The 16,532-nt window shown below is 44.7% G+C and overlaps 1 protein-coding gene across 1 annotated transcript in view; it reads left to right on the top strand.

The window, feature by feature from the left end:
* Positions 1-16,532, top strand: part of HEPACAM (hepatic and glial cell adhesion molecule) — a 71,193-nt gene that overhangs the window by 14,207 nt on the left and 40,454 nt on the right. Inside the window, exon 2 of the mRNA XM_077457783.1 lies at positions 13,085-13,426. Coding sequence (XP_077313909.1) covers positions 13,085-13,426 — 342 coding nt within the window. The remainder of the gene's footprint in view (positions 1-13,084; positions 13,427-16,532) is intronic.

The raw sequence follows: 16,532 nt of genomic DNA, 5'->3' as shown, positions 1-16,532 counted from the left end.
TTACCAAAGATATGTAGCAGTATAAATTTTGGCCAAAATGTATGAAGAAAAATTACAAATTTGCTCAATTTTAACAGAAACAAATATTTTTTTTATTTTTTATTTTTTTACAGAATTTTCATAATTTTTTGATTTATAGCACAAAAAATTAAAAACCCAATGGTGATTAAATACCACTGAAAGAAAGCTCTATTTGTATGAAAAAAAGGACAAAAAATTCATATTGGTACAGTGTTGCATGACTGAGTAATTGTCATTCAAAGTGTGAGAGCACCGAAAGCTGAAAATTGGTCTGGTTAGGAGTGCCAAGTGGTCAGTGGTTAATTGAACGAAGAGGTTAGAAGCTGATTGGCTACCATGCAGAGCTGCACCAGATTTTTCACTCTCCAGTTTTAGTAAATTAACTAAATTGTGTCAAATACCCTAGGTATGGCACGTTCCTTTTTATTGTCCCTGTTTCTTTTTTTTCTTTTTTTTTTTTAAATACAAATTTCTGTTCATGCCAATGTATTGTGAGATGAGCTGTTAATATAATAAATTTTTTCATTAAAATTTGAATTATTTCAAATGTTCCTCCAAGGTTAAAAGGTTTATCAATGCTGATCTATAGTATCCATACATTACAATAATATTAGGCTAGTGTATTGTTATTCGGTGATAATATATTGGACCAGAAGCTGAAAGAAAACAACGCTACAACTTTGATTTTCCTTTAACAAGTTTTTAATCCTTCTTTTAAACAACATTTGCAGTTTCATTCAGACATCACTCAGATTTTCAGTCCTTCTCATGGCTTTGTACCTGCTTCTAAAACTAGAAAAGAAAGAGTGAAAGCAGATTATCTGGGGAATTAAATGAGCCCTGCATATTTCATGTGCTTCTCAAAGTGAAAGAGGAAAAGGAAACCAGCAGGATCAAAATGACAACATGCTGTATTTTTGATCCAGAGTCTCCAAACTATGGCCCTCCAGTTGTTCAGGAACTACAATTCCCATCATGCCTAGTCTTGTCTGTGAAGGTCAGAGTTTTGCAATGCCTCATTGGATGTGTAGTTCCACAACAGCTGGACGGCCGTAGTTTAGAGATACCTGATCCAGACTATCAATGTGAAGGTCTGGGTACACAGGGGTTGTGTTTATGTGGACAAACTGGCAATGAAAGACCTTCATTGAGCCACCATTTGTTTCCTGTCTATAGAAGTATCTATACAGAGGAAACCAAACATTTTGATATCTGACAGGTACTTATTCTCCTATTAAATTACCCTTTAGGCAAAGAGTTCTATTTTTTTTAAACCAGCCTTAGATTCTAGGTTGTGTCTGCATTATACAACCATATATGGACCCTACGGGACTTTCCAAGACACCCTTCCTGACCAATCCCAGTGAAGAGTTGATCATCGGAAACAGATTCTCCCAGACATTTGTCATTGTCCCTTTGGATCAGCTGGCACAAGGGATGCCTGTTCCTTACATAAACATCCATGCTGAGCCGAAAAAACTGTGCAAGCTGATGTTTTAGTCATTCTACAAAAACATGGTGGTCAGACTCCGACTTTTCATTTCATGGCTGTGTATTGCCTTAGTGGTGTGTACCTCTGACAATGAGGTTGTGATCATTTTCTATAGAGATTTATGTATAGAATATAGAAGGAATCCATTTATATACTATCAATCAATCCATCTATCTATCTGTCTGTCCTAATCTTATTTATCTATACATCCATTATCTTTCCTTCTTTCTTAAAATTATCTATCTAATGTATTTATTTATTATATAAAAATGTAAATTATCTATCTATCTATCTATCTATCTATCTATCTATCTATCTATCTATCTATCTATCATGTTGTATGTCACACACACCTCCATATGTCCTGCTATGTCCTGTTAAAACTATCACATATATATATACTTAAAAATAAATCTCCTGATGTACTCGGCCCTCTTCTCCCTGCAGCGGCTAAGGTTGCCATATTTTCCAGTAAACAAAATATGTTCTTGTGGTCTCTTCTCTATTAATAACATTGGCAACAAGTCCCATTTTACAAGCAAGTCTGATGGCAACCATAGCAGCAGCAGCGGGCCATCTTCAGTACTGCAGGGAGCGTTGACGTTAAGACATCAGGGGTCAGAGGTAACTTGAAGTATCATGGTTTCTTTAGCCGTGTACACACGGGCGGACTGTATGGCCTACTTAGTCCGTCATACAATTCGACGGACAGTCCGTCATACTTTCGAATGAACGGACTTGACCACACACATCACTTTTTGAGCGGACTAATACGGCGTACTAAGTCCGCCATACTATCCGCCCTACTTTTGAAATGAACGGACTCGCCCACACACGCGGAGGAAAGTCCGCTCATTTCGAGCGCATCTCCAGGTAGGCGGGGCCCACGAAGGAGACGTCGCTGGCCCCGCCGCCTGGTATGGACTTAAAGGGGAACCCCAACGCCGAAAAAAAACAGCGTGGGGGTCCCCCCCAAGTCCACAACAGACCCGAGCACGCTACCCGGCCGGCCAGGAAAGGGGGCGAGCGAGCGCCCCCCCTTCCTAAACCGTACCAGGCCGCGTGCCCTCAACATGGGGGGGTGCCTTGGGGAAGGGGGGGCCGCGCGGCCCCCCCACCCCAAAGCACCTTGTCCCCATGTTGATGAGGACAAGGGCCTCTTCCCGACAACCCTGGCCGTTGGTTTCGGGGTCTGCGGGCGGGGGGCTTATCGGAATCCGGGAGCCCCCTTTAATAAGGGGGCCACCGGATACCGGCCCCCCACCCTATGTGAATGAGTATGGGGTACATTCACCTGTAAAATAAAAGTACAAAAAAAAACACAACACACGAGATAAAATACTTTATTGCACAGCCCTGGGGGTCTTCCGTCTTCGGGGGTCTTCTCGCCGGACTCCTCCGCTATCTTCTTGTAGCTCTTTTGCTAGCGGAGGAGTCCGGCTTTCTTCCTCGCCGCCGGCCTCTTCTCCCGACTTCGGGGGTCTTGTCCCCCTCTTCGGTTCTTCTGCCGGGCCACCGCGCCTTCTTATAGCTCTTTTACAGGCGGTGGCCCGGTCTTCTGTCGCCGCCGCCGCCGCCTTCCGTTCTTCTTCTTCTTCTCCAGGAGATGGTGCCTCGACGATCTCTCCGGCCGGAATGCCAGGGACGCACTGCGCGGCCACTTATATAAGGACAAGGGGCGGTGTCACATGGCTTTATGTCACATGGGTTGGTGTCACATGGCGTGTCCCATGTTGAGGGCACGCGGCCTGGTACGGCTCAGGAGGGGGGGGGGGCGCTCGCTCCCCCCCTTTTCCTGGCCGGCCGGGTAGCGTGCTCGGACAAGGGTCTGTTGTGGACTTGGGGGGGACCCCCACGCCGATTTTTTCGGCGTTGGGGTTCCCCTTTAAGTCCATACCAGGCGGCGGGGCCAGCGACGTCTCCTTCGCGGGCCCCGCCTACCTGGATACCCGCTCTAAATGAGCGGACTTTTCTCCGGGCGGGAAAAGTCCGCTCATTTCAAAAGTACGGCGGACTGGCATACACACGGGCGGATTGTCCGCCGAAATGCGAGTACGACGGACAGTATTTAGAAAAATCCGAAATACTTAGTACGCCGGACTGCACGCTGAAAAAGTCCGCTGAAGCCCACACACGAGCGGACCGTCCGCTGAAATGTGTTTCGGCGGACTAAGTAGGCCATACAGTCCGCCTGTGTGTACGCGGCATTTCTCTAGTCACATATCTGCCTACCCAGCTTCTGCATATGCATAACAGCATCAAATACCAGAGCCTTTGTAGCTGGTAGGAATGTGAACTACTATGGTGTCCTGTTATTTGACAATGTTATGCACATGTAGATGCTGGGAAGCAGCGTGTGAGCTTGGATAATTGATAGGACAGCCACTGTCATATTTTTTGGTGACCCCCTATCCTTTTCATCCTGAAGAGTCAGGGAAGTAAATTAGTGTAAATAAGGGAGCAAATAAATCAGAAATAAGCCTGTACAATGAATACAGGCATACCCCACTTTTAAGTACACAATGGGGTTTATTTAATAAAGCTGGAAAGTGCAAAAGCAGGCTCACTTCTGCATAGAAACCAATGAGCTTCCAGGTTTTATTACCAAAGCTTAATTGAACAAGCTGGGGTTAGAAGCTCATTGTTTTCTATGCAGAAATTTGCCTGATTTTGCGCTTTCCAGCTTTAGTAAATAAACCCCATTGTGTATCTAAAAGTGGGGTATGCCTGTATTCAGATTCCTGTAAATTCTCAGATTCTAGTTACCAGTCAGTTCTGGGTGGACTGAGGCTGTCAATGTGTTGGATAATTCGGGTCTGGGCAGCTTTGGCCAAAAACCACTGAAGCGATCATGCATTTTACAGTTGTGTCTGTTTTATTTTGTTCCTCATTACCCAAGATGAGGTATTGAGGCCCAGGGAAGAGGTCACTGCTGCTGGTTCTGTCCGGTTGTTCCGGCACCCCGCTGTGTCTTGTTTTGTAGCCACTTGATATATTGCCTTGTTGTGGCTATTGTGTCACTGTCTTTAAAATGTGTTTTCCCTGGATAAGCTCCTGCGATTTCCTTCACTGACTGCCAAATAAACATGTTCTGCATATACTTCTCCCTGGCTGTGCTGACTCAGTTGTTAAAGACTGCAGTATACCCCCCAACAGGAGGGGCCCACTGCAAGGGCCACAGAGGCTTCCCTCTCTAGAAAAATAAAAAACCTGGTAGGATATTTTATAACAATAAGTTTTAAAGATAAACTCTAGGAACAAAACTTTATTTTGAATATATTAACCACTTAAGCCCTGGACCAATTGTCAGCCTAAGGACCAGAGATCTTTTTACAATTTCGCACTGCACTGCTTTAACTGGTAATTGCGCAGTCGTGCAATGTTGTACCCAAATGAAATTTCTGTCCTTTTCTTCCCACAAATAGAGCTTTCTTTTGATGGTATTTGATTGCCTCTGCGATTTTTATTTTTTACGATATAAATGGAAAAAGACCGAAAATTTCGAAAAAAAAAGATATTTTCTACTTTTTGTTATAAGAAAAATCGAATAAACTCAATTTTAGTCATACATTTAGGCCAAAATGTATTCAGCCACATGTCTTTAGTAAAAAAAAAAAATGTCAATAAGCTTATATTTATTGGTTTGCGCAAAAGTTATAGCGTCTACAAACTAGAGTACATTTTCTGAAATTTACACAGCTTTTAATTTATTACTGCCTATCTCATTTCTTGAGGTGCTAAAATGGCAGGGCAGTACAAATCCCCCCAAATGACCCCATTTTGAAAGTAGACACCCCAAGGAAATTGCTGAGAGGCATGTTGAGCCCATTGAATATTTTTTTTTTTGTCCCAAGTGATTGAATAATGACAGAAAAAAAAAAAAAAGTTTACAAAAAATTGTCACTAAATGATATATTGCTCACACATGCCATAGTTATATGTGGAATTGCACTCCAAAATATATTCTGCTGCTTCTCCTGAGTACGGGGATACCACATGTGTGGGACATTTTGGGAGTCTAGCCACGTACGGCACCCCGAAAACCAATCACCGCCTTCAGGATTTCTAAAGCTGCTTTCACACTGGGGCGGTATTCAGGCGCAAAAATAGCGCATGTGTAGCGCCTGAAAAAAAACGGCCCCTTTCCCTCCAGTGTGAAAGCCGGAGGGCTTTCACACTGGAGCGATGCGCTGGCAGGACGGTGAAAAAAGTCCTGCTAGCCGCATCTTTGGAGCGGTGAAGGAGCGGTGTATTCACCGCTCCTATACCGCTCCTACCCATTGAAATCAATGGGACACCGCGGCAATACCGCCGGCAAAGCGCTGCTGCAGCGGCGCTTTGCGGGCGGGTTTAACCCTTTTTCGGCCGCTAGCGGGGGTTAAAACCACCCCGCTAGCGCCCGCAGACCGCCGCTAAAACGACGGTAAAGCGCCACTAAAAATAGCGGCGCTTTACCGCCGACGCCGCTCCCGCCCCAGTGTGAAAGCAGCCTAAGGGTGCAAATTTTTGATTTCACTCCTCACTACCTATCACAGTTTCAAAGGCCATAAAATGCCAAAATAACACAACCCCCCCCCCCCCCCCCAAATGACCCCATTTTGGAAAGTAGACATCCCAAGCTATTTACTGAGAGGCATGTTGAGTCCATGGAATATTTTATATTTTGCCACAAGTTGCAGGAATATTACAAACTTTTTTTTTTTTTGCACAAAGTTGTCACTAAATGATATATTGCTCACACATGCTATGGGCATATGTGAAATTATACCCCAAAATACATTCTGCTGCTTCTCCTGAGTACGAGGATGCCACATGTGGGGGACTTTTTGGGAGCCTAGCCGCGTACTGGACCCCGAAAACCAAGCACTGCCTTCCGGATTTAAATATAAAACGCTACAAAAAAAAACTGTTAGCGATCGCAGGGATCAGGCCTGACTATGCGAACGCTGCAGTTATGCGTTTTGTAAGTGACAGTGATCGATCGATACTGCACTTGGGTGGGCTGGGCTGGGCGGAGGGGCAAAATGCAGGTGCTAGCAGGTATCTGGGCTGATCCCGCTAACAATGCGTTTTTTTGGAACCCTAAACTGCTGGGGACGCTAATATAGATCTGATCAGATCAGATATTGATCTGTTCAGATACTATACCACTACGGGAGGTGTATGCTTTGCGCGTGGGTGTTAGCGGTACTGGCACTAACCTAGCGCTGCCTGGGGTGACGCAGACCCTATCTGACCCTAAAACCTAATTGATATCACCTGCCGGGTGATCAGGGGGTTAAACCTTTATTGGGTAATAAATGGTGGGTGCCCTGAGGCTATAAAAAGCAAACTAACTAACCAGAGTCACCCGTAACACTTATACGGTGATCACTGGTGAAAGGGTTAACTAGGGGCAATCAGGGGGTTAAAATCTTTATTAGGTAGTATGTGGGGGTCCCTGACGCTATATAAAAACCTGACGGGGAACCTAAATAACTAACTGGAAAACCAGTGACACTTATACGGTGATCGCTGGTGAAAGGGTTAACTCTAGGGGCAATCAGGGGGTTAAAACTTTTATTAGGTAGTATATGGGGGTACCTAACGCTATAAAAACCTGGCGGTGAACCTAAAAAATAACTAGCTACCTAGCGGCACCAGTGACACTAATGCAGCGATCAGAAAAACTATCACTTAGTGACACTAGCAAAAGGGGGTGAAAGGGTTACCTGGGGTCAAGGGGTTAAACCTTTATTACCTAACACTAACTGCCCTGACACTTTTTACAGTCACAACTGACACTAAATGCAGTGATCGGTAAATAAATGATCACTGCAATCAGTGACACTGTGACTGGGGTAGGGGGCGGGGGGTTACTGGGGGTGAAAGTGTGCCTATGTGTACCTACATGTCAGTGTAGTGTTGGTGCACTTACTATGATGTCTTCTCTCCTCGCTGTCCGGTCAAAAAGACCGCCTCGAGGAGAGTGACATCACTTCCTCCTGCCTGTGTTTATACTACACAGGCAGGGGAAGCTTCTCATTCGCCAGGAGCGATCGAGAGGGGATAGCCAGAAACCAATGGCCATCCCCTCATCCCCGATCGGACCCCCCACCCGCTGGAAGGCAGGCACGTACGGGTACGTGCTTGTGCCTGTCCGTGCCATTGTGCCGACGTATAATTACATGCGGCGGTCCTAACGTGGTTAAGCATTAGCCACAAAGGATAAAAAATCGACTTTGTGTGAACGAAAAGCCTGCGCAAGCCCTGATATTACCTTGTAAAAGTAGCAGTGACATTATCTACAACAGGGATGAGCTCAGGTGTATTCAGATCCTAGACCAAACTCACCTGAGCTATCCAACCAGGACGCAGTTACTGAACAGCACCAATCATAAGCAGCCGAGGCATTCCCAGTCCCACAGTCACACACTAATTTTGGCAGCAAATTTTGATTTAGTTTTAGTCTTATGCCGCATACACACGATTGAAATTTTGGTTGGAAAAAGCTCTGATTGTTTTCCCGACGGAATTCTGACGGGATTTCGCTGAAGATGACTTGCATACACGTGGTCACACCAAATTCCGACCGCCAAGAACGCGGTGACGTACAACACGTACGACGGGACTAGAAAAAGGAAGTTCAATAGCTTCCGTCTTGTAGTTGAATCTGAACATGCATGAGTTTTTGAGCGTCGAAATTGCATACACACGATCGGAATTTCCGATAGAAACTTTTTCCGTCTATAAAATTGAGAACATGCTCTCAATCTTTTGCTGGCGGAAATTCAGCGAGCAAAATTTCGATGGAGCATACACACGGTTGCATTTTGTAATGAAAAGCTCTCATGCGTCTTTTGCTGGTCGAAATTCTGACCGTGTGTACGTGACATAAGTCTTAGAACTAAAATGGTGCTTTAGTCCCATTTTAGTCTTCTGTTTTTTTTTTTTGTTTTAGTCGTATTTAGTCAACTAAATCTCCAGTACATTTTAGTCATCTAAAATCGAATGGGTGTAGTTGAATTGTAAAATTTAAGGATTTTTTCTACAATTTCCAAACTCATTATATACTGCTGGAGTGAAAAATCCAATGTTATTATTTATGTTATTGAGGTATGAACATGAACTACAGACCAGTGTTAATTTTGACGTCAAATTTCAATTTAGTTTTAGTCTTAGTCTTTTGACTAAAATGGCATTTTAGTATTAGTTGTATTTTAGTACACTAAAATGGTATTAAGTTAGTCGACTAAAATGTTTTGTCTGGGCCATTCTAACACATGAATATGCTTTGATCTAAACCATTCTATTGTAGCTCTGGCTGTATGTTTAGGGTCATTGTCCTGCTGGAAGGTGAACCTCCGCCCCAGTTTCAAGTATTTTGCAGACTCTAACAGGTTTTCTTCTAATGCCCCATACACACTATCAGTTTTTCTGCTGCGTTTTTCCATCAGGTTTACCAAAACCATGTAGTGCAAGGGCCTGCCTGATTGCATACCAATGGAAACTCCTAAGGTTTGACCTCATATTATATGGTTTTGGTAAATCTGAAGGAAAAACTCAGCATAAAAACTGATAGTGTGTACGAGGCTTAAGATTGCCCTGCATTTGGCTCCATCCACCTTCCCATCAACTCTGACTAGCTTCCCTGTCCCTGCTGAAGAAAAGCATCCCCACAACACGATGCTGCCACCACCATGTCCCACGATGGGGATGGTGTGTTCAGGGTGATGTGCAGTGTTTGATGCCACACAGTTTTGCTTTTAGGCCAAAAAGTACAATTTTGATCTTATTTGATCAGAGCACTTTTTCCACATGTTTGCTGTGTCCCCCACATGGCTTCCTGCAAACTGCAAAAGGGACTTCTTATGGCTTTATTTAAACAATGGCTTTCTTCTTGCCACTCTTCCCTAAAGGCCAGATGTGTTGAATGCATGACTAATAGTTGTCCTGTGAACAGATTCTCCCACCTGAGCTGTGGATCTCTGCAACTCCTCCAGAGCTACCATGGGCCTCTTCACTGCTTCTCTGATTATTGCTCTCATTGCCTGGCCTGTCAGTTTCGGTGGACAGACTCTTGGTAGGTTTGCAGTTGTGCCATACTCTTTCCATTTTTGAATGATAGATTGAACACTGCTCTGTGAGATGTTCAAAGCATGGGATTTTTATTTTATTTTTAAACCTAACCCTGCTTTAAACTTCTCCACAACGTTATCCCTGACCTGCCTGGTGTGTCCCATGGCCTTCATGATTCTGTTTGTTCACTAAGGTTCTCTAACAAACCTCTGGTGGCTTTACAGAAAAGCTGTATTTATACTGAGATTCAATTACACACAGGTGGACTATATACTAATTAGTGAATCAGTAGTGTGTTTGGGGTTATTATCCTGCTGGAAGGTGAACCCCATTCTAGCCTCAAATTACACACAGGTGGTACAGGTTTTGCTCAAGAATATCCCTGTATTTAGCACCATCCATCTTTCCCTCAACTCTGACCAGTTTCCCAGTCCCGACTGCTGAAAAACATCCCCACGGCATGATGCTGCCACCACGCTTCACTGTGGGCATGGTGTTCTTTGGGTAATGAGATGTGTTGGGTTTGCGTCAGACAGACATAGTATTTTCTTTGATGGCCAAAAAGTAAAATTTTAGTCTCCTAAGACCTGAGCACCTTCCTCCATACATTTTGGGAGTCTCCCACATACCTTTTTGCAAACTCAGAACGTGCCATTTTGTTTTTTGCTGAAAGTAATGGCTTTCTTGTGGCTATTCTGCCATAAAGCCCAACTCTATGGAGTGTACGGCTTATTGTCATACTATGTACAAATACTCCAGTCTCTGCTGTGGAACTCTGCAGCTCCTCCGGGGTTAGCTTAGGTCTCTGTGCTGCCTCTCTGTCTCAGTCCGTGAGTTTTACTTTGCGGCCATCTCTTGGCAGGCAGGTTTGCTGTTGTACCATGTTCTTTCCATGTGGTTATGGTAGATTTAATGGTGCTTCTGGGGATCATCAAAGATTTGGATATTTTTTTTATAACCTAACCTTGACTTGTACTTCTCAACGACATCGTACCTTACTTGTTTGGAGAGTTCCTTGGTCTTCATGGCAGTGTTTGATTAGCTCTGCCTCTTGCTTAGGTGTTGCAGCCTCTGGGGCCTTTCAAAAAGGTGTGTGTGTATATGTAATGACAGATCATGTGACACGTAGATTGCACACAGGTGGACATCATTTCTCTAATTATGTGATTTCTGAAGGTAATTGGTTGCACCAGAGCTTTTTATGGGCTTCATAACAAAGGGGGAGAATGCATACGCACATGCCAATTATCAATTTTATATTGCTGAAAAATTGTTTTATGTATTGTAGAGGGTCAGCCTGGGGCCGGGATTAAGAGGGGGTTAATTGAGAAAGCAAGTATTTCCCCTTCAGGCCTGCTTATTATCAGGTGTGCTGAAAGTGTCAGTGTGGAGTTGTTGAGTAGGAGAGAAAGACACAGCAGCACGCTGTGTGGAGACGTCCATTGCTGGAAGGTGTACCTGCTGGGTGAGCTTAAACCACAAAAAGACTTTAGCTGTGTTTGGAGCTATAAACTGTTACCGCTAAGCCTGTGGGCTGATGAACTGTGAGCTGTACCTGTGTGCACATCCGTGTGATAAGACAAGCCTGTCTGATCTTATGTTTTGTTTTTCTGTTTTGCTGAATAAAAGCCAATTTTATTTTACTGGACTGCCTCTGAGCCAGCTCTTCACCCCTCTGATCCCCTACAGTATATATTTTTAAAATTTTACTTCACCAACTTAGACTATTGTGTTCTGATCCATCACATATAATTCAGATTAAAAATACTAAAGGCTGTAACGTAACAAAATAGGTAAAAAAAACAGGCACTGTATTTGTGTGTACATGACCTTAGAAGCCTTCAATAATAGAATGTCTGAAACTAGGTAAAAATGGGGGCAAAGTAACAGTCCAACTGTTAACAATACTATAAAAAGTGACTCTACCCACTGGCATCTGATTCCAAAACACACATACAGATTGGAAATTAATGTTTTAGGCAGTAAAATATTTATTGATAATGGAGCCCGTCCACACATTGCTGGGCTTGCCTAATAAAATAGTGAAACCTTCTGTTTGTTAATCTCATTCTTATCCTTGCTTGAACCCATGCATTGATGTAACATCCACTTATTTTATGTAATGTTATTTTTGCCAAACCCAATAAAGATATACATGCCTAAAAAAAGATCCAGCTTATGTAAAAAAAAAAAAGTAAGAAATCTCAATACCCCTAACAGCCAATCAGAATCCATCTTATACAGGCCTCAAAATTCTGATTGCGTTTCTGGATTCAACACTTTGATCAAGTGCATCCAGGACAAAGTCCTTTGGTTCCCAGGCAAAGATGCGGATGAAGATGCCCAAAAAACCTGCCTTCTCCTCCAAATTGATGGCGCTTACACATACAGTTACCTGTATAAGGGTGCACAGATGACAGCTGCTGCCCACCAGGCTTAGGGTTTTGGTCCAAGGACAATCAAACTGGATGGTTAAACCAGGAGAATTTAGTTCTAATCATCGTGGTAAAACAAACCTGGGTTTCCATTAACATTATTGTAACCAACACTCGTTCTTCTTTTTGGGAACATAAGTAGTTTATGACACATAAACTCATGCCATCATCAACTTATCAGTATATTATTGTTATTGACCTCCTTGCGAGTAAAAGACGCCAGTAGGAGGAGTTCAGGTGGTCTGCTCTATATTGAACAGATCAATAAGCACAGATTGTGCCTTTTATTCTGGAGTGCACCTAATTTCTTTTCATTTTTTTCTGATTGACTGGGAAGCGGATGATGATAAGCAATTTAGGAGTCAGCCTGCAGGGTGGGATTTGTGTGGGCAAGTGCATTTTTACTCTGGGCATTGTAGAGACAGGAAGCTTCTACCCCAGAATCCCTGAGCTGTTACCTAGCACTGTGTCCAAGGAGATTGCCTGTTCTGCTCCAGAAGCCCCCATCCCCCTAGCATAGTTTGCTAGAAGATTGAATGTCCTGCCCCAGAAGCGCCACTAGCATGGTGTCCTAGGAGGGTGCCTCTCCTGCCCCAGAAGCCATCCACCACCCTAGCATGGTGCTATAGGAGGGTGCCTTCCCTGCTCCTGAAGCCCCCACCCCTCTAGCATGGTGTCCTAGGAGGGTGCGTCTGTCCCAGAAGCCCCCCATCTCTCTAGCATGGTGTCTTAGGAGGATGCCTGTCCTGCCCCAGAAGCCCCCATCTCTCTAGCATGATGTCCTAGGAGGGTGCCTCTCTTTTACCAGAAGCCCCCCTCACCCCTTAGCACAGCGTCCTAGGATTACCTGTCCTTCCTCAGAAGCCCCCCTATCATGGTGTCCTAAAAGAGTACCTCTCTTCCCCCAGAAGCACAGCCACCCAGCACAGTATCCCAAGGTATAGGGGTCTCTTCTGCCTTCCACCATCATGATGACTTTTTGGGGTTATGGCCATTGAATTCAATAGGTGTATATATGTTAATAATAGTGATAATTATAAATAGTGAGAAAAACCTGACTTTTCTCTTATGCTCTCAGATTCAACGGAGGCTGTGAACATCACAAGCAACATTCAGCACATCCATGGCATTTATGGACACTCAGCTCTCCTCTCAGTTCAGTACAGAAGCTCGAGCAGTGACAAACCTGTGGTAAAATGGCAGCTAAAGCGAGAAAAACCCATCACTGTGGTGCAGTCAGTGGGTGCAGACATCATTGGGAACCTACGTGCGGACTACAAGGAACGGATACAGGTTTTTGAGAATGGCTCTCTGCTAATCAGTAACCTCCTTCTGTCTGATGAGGGGACCTACGGGGTGGAGGTCTCCATCACTGACGATACGTTCACAGGAGAAAAGACCATCAACCTTACTGTGGACGGTATGTGTTAAAGGGTTAGTTCATCCAAAATGATATTGTTTTGTTACAGGTGAATCATACTGGGCTGAGTCAGATCTTCCATCATTTCTAACTGTCCACCAAAGAATTTTGGGTGTTCCCATCCACCTTTATGTGTTATGGCTCCTCTTATTAACTGAATATAAAAGTCTCTGTAGTTGAAAGTCAACATGTTGGCCTCACTGGGAATGAGATCAAAGTTATGCTTTGGTTATGTACACCAAAGATGTGGAAGCCAGCTTTAAGGATCAGCGCAACCAAGTAATATTTTAGTCATAGGTAGAGCCTGGGGGGATAGATCAGTCCCTGACTTCTTATGTGTTCTGGACATAGATATCCCTCTGCCATATTGCTAAGATATGGTTATATACATCTAGAGGTTGTGGGTGTCCTACACTCACCTAGTTGTGTTCCAGTTCCTTTTGTTACATTTTGGAATGGTGGGAATCCCTCATAATGGGCACAGCAAGTGTGCAGACCAGGAAACTTAGCTCAGGGTTGGTGGGAGCCCCTCATAATAGGCATGGCAGGTGTGAAGACCTGGGAACTAAGTACAGGGATGGTGGGAACTTCTCATAATGGGTACAGCAGGTGTGCAGGACCGAGAACAGAGCACAGAGATGGTGAATGTGTAGGCAGATCGAGGTTACTGCTAACCCAGCGGTAAGTTAAACATTAACTGTTCTCCTGGGTTTTTCAGTAAAACAGCCTTTAAAATAGATTTAAAATAGCCTTTAGTATCCCATCTAGGGAAGAATGAAGCATCCATATGGCATGATATGGTATCATTGCATACTCCCAATGTATCAGTGGACAACGTATCTATAATCAGGTCTTCAATGGCTCCAACATGCAATGGTAAAGACTGAATGTAGAAATCACTGGCAGAAGAAGCTTGACCAAAGGAGACCCCCAAGGATAAGCAGGATATGAAGGTTTTGGCAAAAAAAAGAAAAAGAAAAGTCACCCTATAATCTTTGGCAATTTAGGTCCCTTTCACGCAGGCGTGTTCCGTATGTCTGTTCTTCATCCATCCGCTGATGGATGAAAAACATACATGTATCGCTATGGGATAGCGGACGTTAGTGGAAGATCATCCGCTTTCATCTGCTAACATGCGTCTCTGCTAAGCTCCATTTTTTATGATGGAAGAAAACCCTATTTTTTTTTTTTTTTTTAACCAGTTAAAAAAAAAACAGAAAATTGATAAATAGATGTTAGCGGACAATCTGCTTACATCCAATCTGCGACATCCATTTTTAAACCTTTTTTTTTTCTACCTCATTAAACACACTGTATATAGCTGGTTGCTAATAAGGGGGCCGGGAAGCCGGCTGCCGTGTCCTTAACAACCGAAGACCCATCAGCTGTCAGCTGAATAAAAAAAAAAAAAAATTGCAGGCAAAAAGAAAAAAAGCGTGGGGTCCCCCCCATATTCATACCAGGCCCTTCAGGTCTAGTATGCATTTGTGGGGTCCCCCCAAAATTCATACCAGACCCTTTTCTGAGCATGCAGCCCGGCAGGTCAGAAAAGGGACAAACGAGCACCCCCCCAAACCATACCAGGCCGCATGTCCTCAACACTCTTTGCCCCCCCCACCCCCCAAGCACCTTGCCCCCATGTTTATGATAAGCAGGATATGATAGTAGGAGAAGACAGTGGCAGGACAGACCAGACAGCAGGAGAAGACAACAGCAGGAAGAGACGGCGGTAGAGAGGACTGCACCGGGAGAAGACAGAGCTATTAATAAAGGAATTGTCAAAAACCGTCTCTTGTTTTTGGCCCGCAGACCCAGGCAACCACCGCCCAGGGTTGTCGGGAAGAGGCCCTTGTCCCCATCTACTTTACTATAGATGAGCTTGGGCGACATCAAAGTTAATCTCTAGCCAAACTCTGAACACCAGTGAGCTTCAGGCTGGGTCAGTCCCACCCCCACATCTCATGTAAACAAAGAGGTGGGCTGCGTGGCATGCTAGCCTAGCCCACAGCTCACTGGAGTTAAAAAAGAGCACAAGTTTAGAATTCAGCTAGAAATTAGTTTGGAAGAGCTCTATTTTCTACTCACCTTTTCAGCAGCAGGTGCAGGTACCTTTGATTCCATTTCCACAATCTTCAGAGTTCCTGCCCAGAGAATATACATTTCTCTGGTCCCCAGCTTCTTCAGCCCCAAGAGGTCGTGCCTGATGAGCAGAGGCATCAGGCTTTCCACCATTTTATCTGGGACTGGGCAGCCAGTTTGGGGCTCAATAGTACTCATGTCAGGTCACCTTGAGGCAAGGTGACAGATGCACACCGTAGGGATCAGGAGTGCACCGCAAGGTTGTGGACCCTACGGCTGACTGCTGCGGATGGGAGACAGGTCCCACCGGGGTTAGAGCGTAAGATTCCCCGGGGCGCTGAGTCTAAGAGCCAGCAGGTGTTCACCAGAGCCTCGAGTGGTGAGGATGGACTTGGCTGCAACTGGCTCCAGGTCGCGACCCCCAGCTCACACCCACAGTAGGCAACAAGAGGATAGGGATGGTGAGGGACAAAGCCAAGGTCGGGGCCACAAGCAGACAGGAATAGTCAGGGACACGCCAAAAGGTTAGGATCACAGGCAAACAGGGATGGTCAAAGACACGCCAAAGTCAGTAACGGAACAACAGAAGAGCACACGGTAGGTAACAGGAAGCTAAACACACAATGGTTGATCAGCACTGATGGCCTGCAGTGCATAGGTTAATATAGGGTTCCCTGATAGGGCCTGGGGTGGAGCCATGCTTATAGGAGAGGTTATAAAAACCACCAGGTGGAAGTGGCTGGCCTCTTAGTCTGAACACATGAGGGGAGGTAAGCAAACAGGAAGATCACTGCATAACCATGACAACTCCGCTTCAGGAGAAGACATAGGCACTGCAGAGGACCTTGCTTCAACTGTGTACAGGGTGCTGAGCTTTCAGTGGGGTGTTCCTCCACCTACAGCCATTTACTTATGTGGCCAGACCAGAAACCCTTCATGCCTTTTTGCCTGTGAAACAGGTCAAGGAAACCCTCTAGCCAGCCATCTGGACTATCAGAGAAAGTCTAGGCGTGCCCTTGTGAGAGAA

The sequence above is a fragment of the Lithobates pipiens genome, unplaced genomic scaffold (genome assembly GCF_037356315.1).
Source record: "Lithobates pipiens isolate NorthernLeopardFrog02 unplaced genomic scaffold, aLitPip1_a1.2 Scaffold_27, whole genome shotgun sequence".
Classification (NCBI taxonomy): Eukaryota; Metazoa; Chordata; class Amphibia; order Anura; family Ranidae; genus Lithobates; species Lithobates pipiens.
This window is presented reverse-complemented; position numbering and strand designations above follow the sequence as displayed.